The sequence below is a fragment of the Biomphalaria glabrata genome, chromosome 18 (assembly GCF_947242115.1).
Source record: "Biomphalaria glabrata chromosome 18, xgBioGlab47.1, whole genome shotgun sequence".
NCBI classification, from domain to species: Eukaryota; Metazoa; Mollusca; class Gastropoda; family Planorbidae; genus Biomphalaria; species Biomphalaria glabrata.
In genome coordinates, this window is record NC_074728.1 from 8,373,083 (window position 1) to 8,393,604 (window position 20,522).

At 38.1% G+C, this 20,522-nt stretch overlaps 1 protein-coding gene across 1 annotated transcript in view; it reads right to left on the minus strand.

The window, feature by feature from the left end:
• LOC106077991 (atos homolog protein A-like) overlaps positions 1–20,522 on the minus strand; it is a 38,665-nt gene that overhangs the window by 13,681 nt on the left and 4,462 nt on the right. Inside the window, exon 2 of the mRNA XM_056017075.1 lies at positions 145–326. Coding sequence (XP_055873050.1) covers positions 145–326 — 182 coding nt within the window. The remainder of the gene's footprint in view (positions 1–144; positions 327–20,522) is intronic.

Genomic DNA, 20,522 nt, shown 5'->3' on the forward strand with positions numbered 1-20,522 from the left:
TTGAATATAACTTAAAAATTAGACTTAATAATAGAAAAACTCAAATATAAGTGGATCTCTCATATTTTAAAACTTTTTCAATATTGTTTTTATCATTTGCAACACACAAAGTCAACTGGAATGAAAGTTTGACACTAAACTGACCTCTACTTTGTCAACAGTACATTTGTGGGCCACTCGACCTCTCAGGACAGGGCAGTGGGGGCCTTCAACTCTACCCTTCACTGACACATCAGGAGTTCTTGCCTCAACAATCAGCAGGACCAACTCCTTTGTCAACTGCAAGGGATCTTTCAAGTCTTCTTCCATCTCTGAGCCAGAATCTCCTAAACATAAAAAAGAGCATTCTTAAATAGTTTGTTTTCTTCTGTCTTAACAAATTTCATATCACAAGGTCCTCAGGGCTTGCAAAGACCTTCCTTCACGGAAAAGTACCAGTAAAAAGAAGAGCCAGACAGAGTAAGCAGTGGGAAGAAAGAGATTCTATCCAAGTCAAAAGACTTAGGAATGGAAAAAGATGGTCAACAGATCTTGTGTGCTGCCCCAACAATCCAACAGGCTAAGGGATAGGTGAAGGAACAAACTTTATCTTGACAAAAACGTTTAAAGCTGAAGGTTTTATTTCTTCCACTAATGTGGCCTGCCAGAGAGTATGGAATTATGGGACATCAGGATGAGTTGTAAAGGTAAAATAGAGGGTAGCTGAAATAGGGAAACTCTGTTTCATGAGTGGTGCAGCTGTAGTTAAACAACAATTACCATCAAAGGAAAAAGAAACCTTTTTGTATATTGAAAAAAATAAAAATAATAAAAATAATTTTTAAAAATGTTAAATGGTGATTAAAAAGAAAGAATCATAATGGAATAATGTGTTTATTTAAATCATTATTTACAAGAAATATATTTCATTTTTTATGCATTGCATTGCTTTGTTGGTGGAAATGATGCTTTAGAAAAACAGCTGAAAGATGGAAGGGTTTTATAGTAGCATGCCCTAACTTAAATGGAAAATGATAATAAATGAAGGTTATTTTCAACATGTTAAGTCTAATTTACTAAGCAAATTAGCCATGTACAAGTTGGATTATGTCAGTTAATGTAAAAGATGAAAGTGAAACATAAATGAAATAGAAACATTTTTTCAAAATCAAAACTTAAAACTGAAATAATAGCAAGTTTACAAAGACAGTTTGTGTGTACAAACTCAAAATCGGCCCCCGAAGTGGTTCACCCAGACAGGTAAAAAGGCATGTTTCAATATTATCAGGATGAAATTCTATCAAAGACAAATGACAGAAAATAATGGAGAAAAAAGGTTAACAGATCTTGTGTGGTGCCCCAACGGTCCAGCAGACCAAAGGATAGGTGAAAGTGAATGTGAAGTTAGATGTGAACCTGGCCTAACTAATGTCTTATAATGAATATCTAATTGATCTAATTGTTTTGTAAAGGGCCAATCTCTTATTCCTCAAGAATAAAACATATCCGTAAAAAAAAAATAAAAAAAATAAATAATTTTTTACTTCATTTTGGTGTTCTGTAGGGAATGTACAGCGCTGTACAAACTACTATTAATTGTTGTTTTAAATTGTTTGACTTATATGCATACTAAATAGATTTTTTCTCTTTAAAAAAAATAATAAACATTTTTTGTGTGTAAATATGTACTTAGTATAACAGAACTTACATAACTTAGCAATACAAGTATGAAAAGAAATTTTGACAAAAATCTATAATTGTTTGCATAAATGTGTTAAAAATATGGTAAGCAGTTCTCTCCCCTAACAAAGAGCCTCAAGTGTTTATTACTATTAAAAATGAATAGTTGTAAAAGTGGTGTATTTTTATGAGTGATTTAAAAAATTAGATTTTCAGAAAAGAAAAAAGTAGCCATTGCATCAGAACTTTGAATGGTCTAAAATATCATGATGTCCGATTTTCACTATCTTTTCTAGTTTGCGAGATCTAAATGGGACGGACGGACGGACAGACATTCCACACAAATCTTAATGTCTTTTCCCCTTTCGGGGGGGGGGGGGGGAGGCGCTAATAAAACCTCAGTATTTAAGAAAAAAAAAAATGAAGCTAGATTAAATTTGCTAGGGGCAACTACTTTCTATACAATAATCACCAAAGCGTGAGATCTGACAGTGATCAGGTAGCACCCACCATAAAGACCAAAAAAGGTCAAAAGGTAAGAGACACAACAAAATGTGATCCCAAGACACAGCTGACATTATATAATCTGGTCAGGTTTTCAGTTGTGGGGTGAATCACATGACAGGCACCCACCGTTCAGGTCCTAAGTATCACTTTTATGACCTAGTCCTTTCCTCTCAAACCCCTAACCCTTTCACATTAAAAACATCATAACAGAAACAAATTTTTAAAAATTTTAAACATAGAAACATTATAGTAGTAGATGCGTGGTGGCTGAGTGGTAAAGCGGTTGGTTTCTGAGCCAAGGGGTTCCGGGCTCAAATCCTGGTGAAGCTAGGGATTTTAAATTTTGGGATCTTGAGTCCACCCAGCTCTAATGGGTACCTGACATTAGTTGGGGAAATGTAAAGGGGGTTGGTTGTTGTGCTGGCCACATGACACCCTGGCTAACCATCGTTTATACAATTACAATTTTTTAAACAAGGTTTGAAAACCACAGGGGCCAACTATGAGTTTGTATGAAAACATAAACTCCTTTGATTATCTTGTTGATTTTAGATTATGTTAGCAGTACACACAGCACTAAGGGATACCAAAATTTATAGGGAATGGTGTATCCATGTTTTCAGACAGTAACAGGTGATATTAATAATGGGAGCATATTAAATATAAACATTATTGGGGTAGTATAATTGAAAAGCAAATGTTGAAACACAATTTACAATTTTTGTTTTTGGGCGTAGCAGTGGCACTGAACAACAGATTTTGGTATTAGATTTAGCCTTTCTGCGTGATATATTTCAGAGAATGGAGTATGGATGAAATTACGTGAGTATACGAGAGTATGTGGTACAGTTAACAATCCCAGTGACTGTCTGTTATGATGGCTCTGCTGATTTCAGTTGGGGGTGACCTCTCGTGCTCAAACTTAAATGGAAAACGATAATGAGCGAAGGTAATTTGCAATATGTAAAGACTAATTAACTATAGGCATGGTAGCCGTGGAAAAGTCGGATTGTATCAGTTGTATCGTCTCGATGGTCCCGGGTTCATAACCTCACCGCTGCCATCAATCATTGTTCTGCGGGAGGTTTGGGCTAAGATGTAGATTTATTCAACTCTGTAGTAACATCTCGAAATGTGTAAAAAAAAATGTTACATACATTTGTTACGCCTTCACCAGATTAGAGTCCAGTGTTTCCCAAAGTGGGGTACACGTACCCCCAGGGGTAGGGGAAGACTATGGAGGGGGTACGCGTTAAACCTCATTAACTATACTGATTTTTTATAAATACCTAGTAATTATGTTCTGTTAATTAATTAAAGTGGTGGGGGGGGGGGGGCGAGGGGTACTCAGCATTACAAGAATTTAAAAAGGGGTACACATAGATCAAAAGTTTGGGAAACACTGGATTAAACTTCAGCGCCGCCACCGTTTTGTTAACCAACCACTCCGTGCACCTTATTCCCAGTCCTAGCAAGCCTTTTGGTTGTCTCCCGTTTATTATGACGTGTCCTGATCAATCTAAAAATAGATACCGACGAGTCTAAAATGTATAGCTCTATTAGTAGGCCAAGTGATCGACATTATAGAGGCATTTTTTTTCACTTTATAATAGGCCAAGAATTCTTATGAAAAAAATAGCTTCACCTAATAATTGTCTTTCTATGTGCTAAAGTAATCGGGCCTAACTGTTAATCTCCCCCACCCCCCACCCCCATATTTTTGAGTAGCCCCACTCAGTAAATGTTGCATTCAGGTTGGAAGGGCATGTATTGAGATTAGACATAGATTTTTAAAGTTTTTGTTAGACTCGTTCTGGGCCAGCAATAGTGCGAGGACCACTGTCTGAGCAACCAAAGCGATCTCTTATCTAAGGCGTATGTATACAAAAAGGTTATTAGGTGCTTTAGTGACATGCGCAGACTACACGCGATTGCTTTGCGCATTACATGTAACAAAGGGAGAGGTAATGTTATGGAAATGTCTAGAATCTAGATTGTTATGGAAACGCCGAAGCCAAATGACTTTTATAAAGAAAATCAATGCATTAGTGCGCCTCCCCTCTCTGATTCACACACACACACAGCTCTCTCCTCCTCACACACATCCTTTCTCATTTTCCAGCACAAATCTCTCTCACACACCCCTCTTAGGCTCTATACATTTGACAAACCTCTCTCTCTCTCACACACGTCCCCTCTACCCCACATACATCTTTAAATCTATCTCTCACACACTCCTCTCTCTGTAATACACATCTCTCTCACACACATACACACTCCTATGTCTGTAATACGCCTCTCTCTCACACACATACACACTCCTATCTCTGTTATACGCCTCTCTCAGACACACACACTCCTATCTGTTATACGCCTCTCTCTCAGACCACACTCCTATCTCTGTTATACGCCTCTCTCAGACACACACACTCCTATCTGTTATACGCCTCTCTCTCAGACACACACACTCCTATCTGTTATACGCCTCTCTCTCAGACACAAACACTCCTATCTCTGTTATACGCCTCTCTCAGACACACACACTCCTATCTCTGTTATACGCCTCTCTCTCAGACACACACACTTCTATCTGTTATACGCCTCTCTCTCTCACACACTCCTGTAATACGCCTCTCTCTGTCTCACAGACAGTCCTCTCTGTAATACGCCTCTCTCACACACACTCCTCTCTCTGTAATACGCCTCTCTCTCTCTCACACACACTCCTCTCTCTGTAATACGCCTCTCTCTCTGTAAAACGCCTCTCTCTCACACACTCTTCTCTCTGTAATACGCCTCTCACACACACTCCTCTCTCTGTAATACGCCTCTCTCTCCCACACACACTCCTCTCTCTGTAATACGCCTCTCTCTCTCACACGCACTTCTCTCTCTGTAATACACCTCTCTCACACACACACTCCTATATCTGTAATACGCCTCTCTCTCACACACACTCCTCTCTCTGTAATACGCCTCTCTCTCTCACACACACACAAACTCCTCTCTCTGTAATACGCCTCTCTCTCTCACACGCACTCCTCTCTCTGTAATACACCTCTCTCACACACACACTCCTATATCTGTAATACGCCTCTCTCTCACACACACTCCTCTCTCTGTAATACGCCTCTCTCTCCCACACGCACTCCTCTCTCTGTAATACGCCTCTCTCTCACACGCACTCCTCTCTCTGTAATACACCTCTCTCACACACACACTCCTATATCTGTAATACGCCTCTCTCTCACACGCACTCCTCTCTCTGTAATACGCCTCTCTCACACACACACTCCTATATCTGTTATACGCCTCTCTCTCTCACACACACTCCTATCTCTGTAATACGCCTCTCTCTCTCACACACACTCTTTCTCGTCCTCTATTCAGCCCTACATGTAAGCCCCTTCCGCTTTTCATACAATACATCCTCTTCCTTAACACATCTTTTACTTACACTTAATATCTCTCTCTCTCTCTTTATCCTGCATACCATCTCTGACGCTTTTATCTTCAAAGTTGCAAGAGGTTTACCTTTTTTTTAGCACACAGGCTTTCATGACACTGCTGTTCAACCATACATATGTAAGTCTCACAATGCGACAACGGGGCGTATGAATGAAAACTCAAAAAGTCACAACAGATGCCACCAACAACAAAGCGACATCCGTGTTCACCCCTTCTTGTTCTGCTTCACATGCAATCATGATGAGCTGAACTGATGATAGGAAGGAATAAAACATGGAGAGAGAGAGAGAGAGAGAGAGAGAGGGTGGGGGAGAGAGAAAGAGAGAGAGAGAAAGAGAGAAGAGGATAAAATCGAACATCAAAATGCCCATCAGCTGAAATGACCTGACGACAATGCTATTTTTAGCAACGAGTGTATTCGAATAAACACAAGTTCCCATTGGCCACAGTATTTGCGTGAAGCTAAATTTAGATTAGCTTATGGGCTACATCAGAAACTTTACTTTGAGGACCCATTTAATCGGTCAACTTCAACATCTAGTCCTACAAATGTGGCGAGAAGAAAAAAAATAGGTCAGTGGAAGTCTAAAAAGGTCAAAGGGTGGGAATCCGCGTCATGGTTACGTATGTTGGAGAGAGAAAAAAGAAAATTGCACATAAAAGGCCTGACCTAGAAAACGCCCTGCAGCTACGTCATACAACTCCATATCCCAGAAGCCTTTATTCCTTCGCATTCATTAAAATATGCAAACAAGCATATCAGTTAACTTCAGGCTAATTATAGATTTAATCTTTTAGTCTTTACTTATTGCTTTATTCCACAGACCTTCGCTACAAAACCACATTCTGTTTTGTTTTTTTAAACTGCCAGGCCTAGAAATGAACTTTAAAACAAGAATTTTTTTTTTTAAAATACTTAAATTAAGCGTGTATCAATTTGGAATAGTCATGTGATTAGACTTCATTAGACGAACAATAATAAACGAGTGCGATAAGAAATATTTTTACCAATTGTTTTTGATTAGCGCAATACCGTGCCATTGTACCATTGATTCTTTGTCAGGTACAAGAAATAATTGTGAAAATGTTCAACCTGATCCGAGATTCGGTGTGGGAGAAATAACGTGTACAAACTTTTTACCAAAACAGACAGACAGACAGACAGAGAGGATATAAGGTTCGTAAAAAGTTGGTCTAAATGTGTGCCTTTGTCTTCTCCTCCATCCCCCCCACCCCACCCCAGTTGCCTGGTTTTTCCTCCAGCATCTCAAACACGAAGATGTTCTTACGACGATCAGTGCCGTTACAAACGTTTATGCTCCACTGCCTCGAATGTCCCTCAGACATCAGCATCGGCTCGTACACCCCACCCCCCCCCTCAACCAGAGCTCTTCTTATTTAGAGAAATAGCGCTTTGTAGACACCAGGAGATGGATTTTGTAAAGCTCAGAATGCATGCAGGGAATAAAAAAATGCAAGGTCTGAGAAACACTGGTTTAATTAAAGCGTGCGTAGTCACGTCATGAAAAAAACAAAACAGCAGTGATAAGTCTAATATGTAACCCTGAGGAAAAATCAAGGCACTTTTAGAATAGGTGTCCACATCTATTCTTCCCTTGTATCGATTGAGGCAGGAGTGGCCGAGTGGTAAAGCGCTTGGTTTCCGAACCGTAGTTCGAATCCTGGTGAAGACTGGGATTTTCACTTCGGTATCTTTAGGATGTCTCTGAGTCTACCCAGCTCTAAAGGGTATCTGACATTAGTTGGGGGGAAAGTTAAGGCGGTTGGTCATTGTGCTGGACACAGAAACAGATGGCCTTTAAATCATCTGCCCCATAGATCACAGGGTCTGACAGGGGAACCTTACTTGATTCGATTCAGAGTCTCAAAGCTTAGTCAACGCGGTAATCGAAACGCAGCCCTCCTGGCAACTAATGTAATATCAGCCGTAGAAATGGTACACCGGCGGTCCCTCGCCTTTGATCTATCAGACCTTCATTAGGGACATCTAGTGTTCACGGTAGTAGGGATCGATACGTCGTCTCGCAGTAACGGAGGGCTGGTAGGCTCACAGAATGTATTCAAATGAATGGTGGCCCCGGTAACCTAAACGCTACCTCACAAGTAATGAGCCCATGAACGATCAAACGATAATAATTTAGTGAAGGGTTGGAAGGCGGGGGGGGGGGGGGGAACGTAACCTTCCTCCTGCGCCCAGGTTACGAGACCAATGTTCAAAATGACTAAAATTAAAGTAAAGTAATTTAACTTGTTCAAATGAACCCCGCCTTCTATCTCGCCCCTCCTATTTAAAGAAAGAGAAAGAAAGACACAATAATTTCCTTTACTCATTTTTTTAATTCCTACTATTAACTCACACTTTTATCCCAGTCAAACATTTGAATCTTTAACTCTTTTCTCTCCGTAATTATTTTCCACATTCCGATGGAATTATTCATTTTTTTCTCCTTTGTTTCACTACTCTGTTAGGATGAAACTTCAATAACTATTTTGTGTGTATATGGCAATGTTATACGAGGTATATAATTACAGAAGAACTCATGCCCCTTTTATGTAACACATTAAAGTTTCTAAAACCAAAAATTAATTTCATTTAATGGGGTTAAATCAACGCTGGTATCGTCAGTTAGGAGAGAAGGAGTTACTGTTGACAACTTTTCATTATCCAATCAAGCTGAAATATCACACATAAACTCGTGCTGCGTGGCAAGATGTTCAGTTAAAATTAAAAAAAAGATCACTTCATAAATTATTGAACCAACTAAAAAAAAATAACTTACCGTTTTATAAAGCCTAATGTGCCAATAAAAGGACTCAGAGGAGCTTACAGTTATATTGTATTTTTCATTACTGATTATCAATGATATCCCTTTCAGGAGTTGATTAAGAAATGTGTATATTGCTTGATTTATATAATAGCCAAACATGCCTTTTACACAGGTTGCGTATATACGAGATGATTCAAATAGAATGCGCCAAAACCATTGCGCTATATTTCAAAAATTAAATAACGAAGGCTACAAAGACAGTTTGTGTGGGAAAACAAACTCAGAATCGGCCCCCGAATTGGTCCGCTTAGGCAATAGATGTACAGAAAGAATACCAGAAACTATGAACTACATAATGTCAACGACTACAACCACAACTCCGTCGATACAAAAGTGAAGAGACATGTTCGTGTCGAAAGTGTTGCCGATGCTGTTGTATTGTAAGTTCGACTTACGACTTGATACCAAGGGATACGGAGATTTATTAATGTTATTATTAGTATTACATTGTTAATATTCATATGTATTTCATGAACTGATAGTTATGAAGATATAGCTCAATCCTAGGTGTCCCAAAGACCGCATCACGAATGAAGAGATTAGAAACAGGATTAATATAGCAACAAGATACCGAACATAATAATTAATTACCAATAGTTAATAAACTAATTGTTTAATTTTTTAAAAAATGATTCTTGTGTTGTCAGGTAAAAGAAATAATTGCGCGAAATGTCAGCTTAATTCGAATTTGGGTGTCGGAAAAACAACGTGTGCAAACTTTTTACCCGACAGAGTGAGTCTTCAAATTGATGCCAAAGACTGATCTCGCTAAAGACGTTCTTTTTATATGTACCCTGTGACGCCCCGCCATATTGATGGTGTCCAAGTTGAATCTGCCGAAATGAGACAAATCTACAATGACAAGAAAATGTGTGTCGGTGCCACTATCTACAATGTTTCAGGGACAGGCTTATGTCCGATGTGTCCAAGACTGAAGGTCAAATGTCTAATGTCAGTGTCACTCAGTGCGAAGAACTGTCGATTCACTGCACGTTCAGACTGAGGCACACACACACACACAAAAGTTTAGTCAAGGTGTGTATCAGTTTCATAAGCATGAGTGTGTTGCTGAACGCGTTTACTGACAGACTCGTGTCACAATACTAGGCCTATGTCAGTAAATGACACGAGGACTAGTTAAACACAACCGATCACATAGAGCACATCTAGATTATTTTTTGTTCGGTGTGAATGTCGATGGTTATGGGCTGATTTTACCTCATCCTAACGGAGTTGTCGAATGAGAGGTCCTTGGTTCGTGTCCTGGCTGGACTGGGATATATATATATATATATATATATATATATATATATATATATATATATATATATATATATATATATATATATATAGATATAGATCTATACCGTGCTCTAGTACTGCTATTATATATATATATATATATATATATATATATATATATATATATATATATATATATATATATATCTATACCGTGCTCTAGTACTGCTATTATATATATATAAATAGATGTATACCGTGCTCTAGTACTGCTATTATATATATATATATATATATATATATATATATATATATATATAGATCTATACCGTGCTCTAGTACTGCTATTATATATATATAAATAGATCTATACCGTGCTCTAGTACTGCTATTATATATATATATATATATATATAGATCTATACCGTGCTCTAGTACTGCTATTATATATATATAAATAGATCTATACCGTGCTCTAGTACTGCTATTATATATATATATATATATATATAGATCTATATCGTGCTCTAGTACTGCTATTATATATATATATATAAATAGATGTATACCGTGCTCTAGTACTGCTATTATATATATATATATATATATATATATATATATATATATATATATATATATATATATATATATATATATATATAAATAGATCTATACCGTGCTCTAGTACTGCTATTATATATATATACGTCATATATAATTCATAACTTGTATATATATATATGTGTGTGTGTATATATGTGTAAGTGTGTGTGTGTTTCGGCACTTAACTTCCAATCTGTAGTCACAATAGGTGAGGGTAAGTGAGTGACACCCAACTATTTGAAACCTTCAACCACGCCAATGTGGATAGATGAGTCATTAAGACGTATATATTACAACACACGTCTGCTGAACTTCAGATTCCCAGATCAATGAATTAAGCTCAACTAGATCCACGGATAGATGTATTTGTCCCATGTAAAGGGAAGGGGCCATGTTTTTACGAACGTCATTATCTGTCAGATCATGTAATAAATGCCGCCCAATGCTTCGACGAGAAGGTTCACCTCATGTGCCCCACACCTGCTAGAGCCGGCCCTGAAATGTGCTTGTGTATTATGAGCGTTACGATGTGTTCTAAAACCAATTTTATAAAGTCGTCTATAGAAAGAGAGACTCAATAACCCTCGAAGATATCAATGTGTGCTCTGACCAAAATTAAAACCTTGGAATGCTTGGCTCGTTTTCTGTCTGTCTGGTAAAAAGTTTTTTTTTCTCTCAATTCCCATTCTCGGATCAAGTTTAAACTTTGCACAGTGATTCATTAAACCTGACACGACATGTATCAATTAAAAAATAATAAACAGTTAGTTAATTAATTGTGATTAATTAGGCCTATTTTGTTTGATTTCGAAAGAAAGGGAACTAAATGCTACTTAATGAGAGAAGTGGATAGATTGGTGTGTGTGTGTGGGGGGGGGGGGGGAGATTTAGCCTATTACGTTTCGATACGTTGTTTCTTCCATTTCCCATTCTCGGATCAAGTTGAACTTTTGTATCATTATTCCAAGTCGATAACAATGCACGGATCAATACAAAAATTTACCAATTAGTTAATCATTTAGTACTAATTATTTTTTTTTATAAAACAGGAAGGGAGGTAAACCCCGCAGTAATTCCCTCTGATAAGCTTTGTTTTTAAAACGTATCCTTTTTCCTATTGCTTGTTTTTTTTTTTTTTTTGTATTTAGGTGGGGGTTAGGTTTAATACGAATTGCTCATGGTATGATTAAGTCGATGCCAAATAAAAAGTCATAGAAACAAAGTGAGGACTAAAACGTATAGGAAAGGGGGGAGGAAAATATTCCAGATAAAATTCAAAAGACAAGTTGCTAACGACGCGAGAATTAAAAAAAAACAAAACAACAATAACTAAAGAAGCTGTAATACATAAAACTGTGAACCATAAGTTACTAATAGGCCTACAAAAAAAAAAACAAGGTAATAAAATACTCAGAAACACACAAAGATAAAGGCACGTGGATGGATGCCTGGTCGTGCGGTTTGCGCGCTAGAGTGTCGTTCAGATTTATCGATGGTCCAGGGTTCAAACCCTGCCCGCTCCCATCCCCCGTCGTCCTGCGGGAGGTTTGTACTAGGAAGTAATTATCTTCAACTCTGAAGGAACATCCGAAACATGTAAAACAAACAAACAATCACGTCTCTTATTCCATATGCTAGGACAATGTCGTTTTAAGTGCTCTTTTTTTTACTAGTGTCTTTAGTGCATGGGACGGGGCTTCCTGAATCAGACAGGAAAACATAGTCTCTAACACGCGCGACTGCATTAACACGTGGATGCGAGTAGGACGTAATTATCTTTTAAAGGAACGTCCGTAATGTATAAGATAAGAAGATAAACAGTCAATGACGTCATTACCAAGGAAGAAGGCCTACTCCCTAGCTCCAATCCCATTTTTCCCTATAGACTTTTATTCTTCATAGATCAGAAAATAAAGAGATGATAACCGTAAGAATTTAAAGTTGACAACTTGGGAGTGCTCATTGCAAGCTGTAATTGTTGGTTACCAACTAACCCAATTTACTCCTAGAATTGACTGCAACATGATGGCGCCACCCATGATTTGCTTGGATTAGTACCTTCAAAGACAGCGCGATGTGAGTCGGCGAGGCGATTATCAAAACAAAATGTCGTGCAGAATGTCTGGTTCCAGTCTCCCCAAATCAATGCATGGGGGGTTTCAATTAGATCAACGGCTGGATGCCTTGTCTCGTGTGCCAGTGACTCATCCCGGTATCACCTGCTCATTATGTTTAGTGTGTGAGTAAAAAAACGTCAGAGGCGTATCTTTGTTAGAGGAAAGACGGCACCAACCAATCCAGGCACAAAGTGACATGAAGTTTACATGTGTGATAAGGTGAGACTTCCTCTCTTCTCCCTATTCTATTCTCAAGGTCTGTTCTTTAACCGCACACACAAACTCGCCAATTCTCAAGGTCTGTTTCTTTAACCGCACACACAAACTCGCCAATTCTCAAGGTCTGTTCCTTTAACCGCACACACAAACTCGCCAATTCTCAAGGTCTGTTCCTTTAACCGCACACACAAACTCGCCAATTCTCAAAGTCTGTTCCTTTAACCGCACACACAAACTCGCCAATTCTCAAGGTCTGTTCCTTTTAACCGCACACACAAACTCGCCAATACACATAAACCCTATTTTTAAATATCGAAATATGAAACAGGAAGTAGAAATAATTCTAAGTAAAGAGTATTTTTTATAGTTGTTTTTTTTTTGTTCGTTTGTTTGTTCTATTTTTAGACAATTCAGAACTTACCCAGACCATATCCCCACAGGACATAAGCTAAATAAAAAAGGAAAGCAGGTTTCGAACTAGGGAACCAACATGACGAACGTCCGAAACGTATAGCAGAGCCCAAGATAAAATATCAAATTAGTAGAAAACGGACGTTTCGTTCCTTAGCTCGAGTTTTAAGTGTCAAGAAAAAAAGATTTGTACTGCAAAATGTGTTTGTGTGTTTGGAGTGCGGATGGCGGGTATAAATATGAAAAAAAATAAGGCAGGAGAGGGAGAGTCGATAAACTAAAGTTAACTAAAGGAGAGGGAGAGGGCGATCAATTAAATGTACGCGATTATAAGTTGAAATGATTATCAAATAATATCTCAAGTTGAAATCAGAAATGATTCAAAGAGGTAGCAAAGATGTGATGGCACCATAGACTATTTTGCTACAAGCATCAAAGAAATGAAAGCGGTCAATCAAACATGAGGACCATAGAGACGGCTGGCCAGACACAGACCATAATGGGAGAACGTCCCCCTTGTCCTACACTCCGAGACAGCCTAAAGGAGAAAAAGAAACGGCATGCACAAAAAAGGCTGGACATATGGGCTGGACTAATCTTTTTTCTCAACCGAAAGTAAATGGAATATTTCAACTTTAGGAATAATCTGTGGTCAAAGATTTGAAAAACTGATCCATAAATACTTAGACTACATTTCCAATACGTAATTAATAAAGAAAGAAGTCCATATCGATCTCGTAAAATTCAATAAAAGCGAATTGATTTTCATGCTCTAATCGTCAGTCATAAAGAGCTAAGAATTGTATGACAATTCTATTAATAAGAGGTAGTTTAAATATTAACTTAAAGTGCAAGATGGCGCCCAATTAATGCGGAAGCAGACGATACAAAAAAAAAAAAAAAAAAGTAAAACGATAAAAATCGTAAACAACGTGAAGGACAACGAAATCTAAAAATAGACCAAGGTGGCGAACAAGCAAAAAAAAAAAAGTCAATAAGATGCAGCAGACGAGAACTGAACGACGTAGAAGACAAGTGACGATGACAAAGAAAAACACAAAAAAAACAATTGGTTTGAAATACACAACTTCAGTTTCCCGTTAGTTTAAAAAAAAACATCAGCTTTTTTTTTTCGACCTTGCAGTTTTCATGCGTCATAGTGGTGTTAAAAACGAGAAGCCAAAATGATTTGTGACAAATCTATTCGTAAAATGCCAAGTCATAATTTTGGTCACAGAGGCCACCCAAAGTAGCCAGATATTTATCAACAAAACAAATTGTTAAATAAAATTCTTTTTTTTTAAATAATTAAAACCTAGAATTAATAAAAGTTTCTAGAACTTCGCTAATAAAACAAAACTGCAGTTCAAGGGAAATACAATGGGGGAAGAAGATAAGATTTCAAACAATAATACAGAGCCATACAGTTTAGACCTAGTGGAGTACGTGTGCTTTGGATGTGTGTACTTTTTAGCTTCTTCGCGAGATACTGAAAACACTTGGCTCTAACTGAAAACACAAATCTGGAAAACACTGTATTTACGTGGCCATTACGTAGGCGGGGCAATGATAAGCAGGGGTCTACAACTAACTATTCACAGTTCACTGTGACGTGTTTTCAAACAAAGAGCACGAGTCTTGTACTTGCACAAATAAAAAGAAAGCATTGGATCAGTATTCAATCATGATTACGGCTTTTCGTCTATTTTCTTTTAAATTCGTTAACATAGCACATGTTCCATGATTATAGCATGCTCAGTGCCATATGGTCTAATCCAGTGATGCCCAAAAATACGGCCCTCGGGCCAGATCCGGCCCGCAAAGTTGTTCCATCCGGCCCGCCGAAACGTCGGCGCAAAAATCCCCTACCTCCTTTTTTTTTTTAAAAAAAAAAGGTTGAAAATTTATCTAAATCAGGGCCCTCATTTTTTATCGAATATAGGTACCATGATCCATAACATTTCTGAATGGAGATTCTACCATGAAAAGTGAACGGATCTTAACTTGTGGAACATGATGATAAGCCAACATGTTGGTTTATAAGGATAGCGTGGCTGTTTGGAAAAAAAAAAACAAAAAAAAAAAACAAGAACGTATAAACGGCATTGCGAAACAAACATGGTGGCATTCCTGATTTGAGCCGCGAATCAAAGATTGTTTAAATGATACTTGATCCACGGGATTCGAATCAAATAGTTTCAGATTAATTTCATTTCTGTATCTTTGTGTTGATGTGGCCCGCGACACGAGTGTTAGAAATGAAAATGGCCCGAAGGATGAGAAAGGTTGGGCATCACTGGTCTAATCTCTTCAGTGGAACAGTGGGGGGAGGGGGTATCTGGGAGAAAGTTTCCGTGCTGCCTTTAGGAGCTCAACTTTGCTCGAGTCAGGAGTCGAACTCGAGCCCCCTTGTTAGGTGACATGGCCGTAGCCAAGCGGTTTTGACTTCTCAGTCACCCATCCCACGAATACGAATGCGGCTATTTCATCAATGGTGCCAATAGAGGGATTACGTAAGTAGTCTCGAACCTGCTGAACTTATGGACGAAAAAAAAAAGGAAAGAAAATGTCTGAAATCAATTCTATGAAAGGAAAACATTAAATGGTAGACTGACTTTGGACTTGAAACACCAATAAGCTAATTGTTCTCAAATTTATGCCATAACTTATCTCCCCTTTCCATAACCTTTTTTTAACCAATACAAATTCTAGTCAATGGAAGCCATTTAATTGCAAACCGAATAATTTCAACATACCAGACACTTCGCTTAATCGCAAAAGCCAGTTTATGGCAGAAGCAGAGCTTGCATGGTAGGTGTACCATCAAACGAGTTCCGCTGTATTGCTAAGTTAGAGATCGATTTTGGATCATGTTGACAACGTTTCGCAGCACGTCACCATCACATCCTATTATATTCCAATAATATAGAGATTGACCAAGTGGAAAACGCACTCACGTGGGGATACGCGATAGAACTTTCAGTCCGGCACAAATCATTAGTATTAAATATATAGTTCGTCCATCGTGGTTCGATGATGACCACTTTGTCATCCAGGGGGCTGAGGGCTTTGCACTGGGGTTTTATGCCTCTTCATGTGGCTGGTGAGACCTATGTGAGCCCGGAATGTTCGGCTGCACACTGGGCAGGTTATTCCAGCTGGAGCTAGTGTCGTGGGCCTTGCTTTTCTTCTTTGGCGTTTTTCTTCTGCCAGCGTTGTTTTCCTCAGCAATTTGTGCGCCAGTTTTCACAACGCGACGCCATGATGCTCTGTCATGTGCCTCTGTCTCCCAGGTGGCTGGGTCTATGCTGAACGCCTTCAGAGAAGCTTTGAGGGTGTCCCTGAAGCGTTTTCTTTAACCACCTTGCGAACGCTTTCCTTCGCTTAGTTGGCCATACAAGAATCGTTTAGGGATACGGCGGTCTTTCATTTTGCAGACGTGTCCTGCCCATCGCAGCTGGGACTGCATCAGGGCTGTATGGATGGTTTGCAGGCCCGCTCTTTGAAGGACTTCAGTATCTGGTATTTTGTCTTGCCATTTGACACTTAGTATTTTTCTCAGACATGTCATGTGGAAGTGGTTCAGATTCTTTGCGTGTTTTCTGTCCACTGTCCACGTTTCTGAGGCATAGAGCAATGTATTTAGACAGTCTGCCATAGGATGCACTGGCCTTGGCAATACGAAGGTCGATTTCATTATCGATCTTTCCGTTTCTGGAGAGTGTGCTGCCAAGATACGTGAATCTGTCCACTGCGTTTATATCATGTCCATTTATCTTGATGCTTAGATCCGAGTAGGCTTTCCCTGGAGCAGGCAAATATAAGACTTCAGTCTTATTTGTGTTAAGGCCAAAGTCTGAGCATGCTCTTGGGAGTCACTGACGATGCTCTGCAGATCATTTTCAGAGCAGGCATTTAGGGCACAGTCGTCAGCAAATAGCAAGTCCCTGATTACTGCTGATTTTATTTTTGATTTTGCTTTGAGCCGCCTCGGGTTGAATAGGCCATCATCAAATCTGTATGTTATATTTATCCCGTTGTTTTCTCTATTTGTGAATGCATCTGTCAGCATAGCAGAGAACATGATACTGAACAGTGTAGGTGCTAGTATTAAATAACACAATCTAAGAATGGCAGCAGAGGCGACCTTGTAGGGGGGGGGGGAAGGGTCGAGAGTGTGGCAACCGCACCAGGCCCCGCGCCATGAGGGGAGGGCAAGATAAAGTGAATCTTTTAGCCTAAAGTAAACACATTGGAGTGTTGGGTGCAAGACTTATGCATTGAAACGTGGATCAGGATCTTAGTTAAAAGTCGCAGCAAAGAACTGCCGCAGAGAGAGCTTCCGAGCATCATACACAATCTGGAAGTAGTTTAATGAACATTTTGAAATGGAAGCTTCATTTTATTGTAAAACTCATTCTTAATTTACACTCTCGAAAGCATTCCAATTATTCTTTTTTTCTCGCCGCTTATTAAGAAAATTTTTTTTTAAAATTAAATGCATCTAGAGATCATTATCTATAACATAAACAACGACAAAACGCTGACTAATTTGCTTTATAAATACGGAAGATTCGATTTGTTGTGCGCGATGCCTTCATCGGCCGACATGATGAAAAGCTGACTTAATTAACTCTTTCTCTCCTAACTGACGATACCAACGTTGATTCCACCAGAATGTGGTAAATAATTACGGAGAGAAAGAGTTAAGTCAAAAAAAGGGAATCAATCTTCAAACAAGCAATAGAAAAACAGATCACTTTAAAAGAACAACAAAGTTTATCTAATTGAAAGAACCGCTAATTGGTTCAATTTATTTGAAAACTAAATTAATTAATTAGTACTAGTTGATTAACTAATTGGTTAATTTTTTGGATTGATTTATGTATTGTCCTCGACTATGAATAATTATGCAAAAATTTCAACTTAATCCGAGAATGGAAAGTGGAAGAAGAAGTGTCAAAATGTAATAAGGGGAATTAATATATATATATATATATATATATATATATATATATTATATATATATATATATATATATATATATATATAAGGTAGCAGTTATTCCACTTATATCGATATCAAACAAAATAATTAATCACCAATTATTAATAAACTAATTGGTTAGGTTTGTTTTTTAAATTGATTCATGTCTTGTCAGGTATAAAGAATAATTGTGCAGAGTTTCAACTTGATGCGAGAATGGGAAATAGGAGAAAAAAATGTTCAAACTTTTTACCAGACAGACAGACAGACAGACAGAATGATTTGATATAAGCTTTGTAAAAGTGACGAGTCGGTGCAATGAAAAAAATTTTTTAAGCCTTTGTAAGTCGGTATCCGAAAGAGTTTTTAAAAGAGGTTTCCATGCTCGATAGATGCGCATTCTCAGCCCGACAAGAACACTACTGGCTGGTACTGGATTCTATACGCGGGTATCCCCATTAGTAGCACTGATTTCTGCACTCAGTTTATTAAAAAAAAAAGACGAATTGAACCTCGAAGAAAATATGCAATTCTATCAGAAAACAGACCAATGTGTGAAATGTCTTGTTTTGGGGGTGGGAGGGAACAACCGACAAACCCCATCGCTACGCTCATAGATTTTGGCAAATCCATGTAGTTTTGTTTTCCTATTTTTAAGGGGAAGTGTGATCCTCAACACCCCCCCCCCTCCTCTATGGAGCAAGGTGACTAGTTTTTCTCGGGATATAACTTGGATTCTCGTATATTTCCTTTTATTAATGGAACCAGCGACTGGAAGAAAAAACAGGTCAGTGTGTAAAATATGGTGGTTGCGGTGGAATATGTAATTTCGGAGAGGGAAGGGGTTAACCCCCCCCCCGGCCTAAGCCCATGTTAGTGCGCCTTATGTGATAAGGAATGTCACTCGTCATTAATTAACGACGGAAGTTCTTTTATACTAAAGTCGATCTAGTACTTGATACCAAAAATAGTTTTCCTTCCACAAAAGTCGTCTGTGACCTCATCGTGTAATTTCAAAGAAAAACAATGACAACAACAATAAGTGTGTGAGTATCCCCTGCGGTGGTGTGTCTATTGTTGCTCCATCTAGATCTACACAGCTTTTCATCATAGACTTTTGATTCAAAGTTTAAACGTTAAAACTTTAGATCTAGTGAACTTGACAAAACAAAAATTAAAAGGAAAGCTATTTACAGATTTAACAAAAGTACAATGGTGAAGATAAGCCACTAAGGCAATACATTAATTGTTTGTGTATATGTAGCTAGGCCTACGCTACCATTAATTTTTGTACTATAAAAGCGCATAGGCTATTAAACGATAAATAAGCCATTTTAATCACACAAAAAAAAAAAAACAACAGACATAAGTGTTCGAGCCTATATGGCATTCCTTGCCTTTGTACTATATCTTAATGGGCACGACATGGCCTGAATTGTGCCGATGTGCCAAATATTCAAAATCATCCAGACAATAACACATGTTCCGGAAGCTCAAAATTGGAACCAGTGAAATCTGCCCATGTGGAGTATCACCAGAAAATGCCGACCACGTCCTCCAAAACTGCTCTCTCTACCAAGAGGCCCGTATAAGACATTGGCCCCAAATCACCCCAATAGAAAGAAAACTATATGGAGAGCTCCCTGATTTGGAAACCACTGCGCAGTTCATCTCATGTATTGGTCTAGTCATATGAACACTCCAACATAACAATGAGAACGATGAAGAAGAAGAAGAAATCCAGACAATCCAAAAAAAAACTATATTTAAAATTATATAATAAGACTGACCAGTAAAAAAAAAAAAAAAAAAAATTCGAAATTGCTAGATACATAACACGCTCGAAATTGCTAGATACATAAAAGTTACAAAACAGAAGAGCTTAAAAAATTGTTTCTAGAGTGCAAAATGAGACCCACATAGCATCAATATGTCTATATTGCTTCATTGTTTGTTGCGAATGTTTTTGTGAGAAAGTAATAGGATGTGACTAAATAAAAGGATAGTCTTAAATTTAATGTCTACTTAGGCTATATCACCACGAAGTCTCTGTTCATTAATTGTTATTATTAATGTCAAAAGTATTTTATTTATTTCTCTGTGACAACAGAACACAAACACAGTTATGTAACTTTTAAAACAAATTTAGCTTATCAGCACTTCCTTTTGTTTGTACAACCGGATACGCCAAAAAGCTAGTTATTTATAGGCTTTCCGCAGAGTATGGGAATCGCCAAAAATTTAATTTGTTCTGACATGATATTGATTTATTGTAGGCCTATATGATTCTGTAGGTTTAAGTCTAGATCTTGAAAGAAAAATTGAAATGTAAACTCTTATTAAAAAGGGTGTTAGGTGACCATGTCAAATCTCAACAGTCAGACAGTCACTGCTTCTTCTGAAAGTAGTCAGGTACTCATTTCCACGAGCCTGATGAGAAGTAACCCTCAGGTCTCTCGCA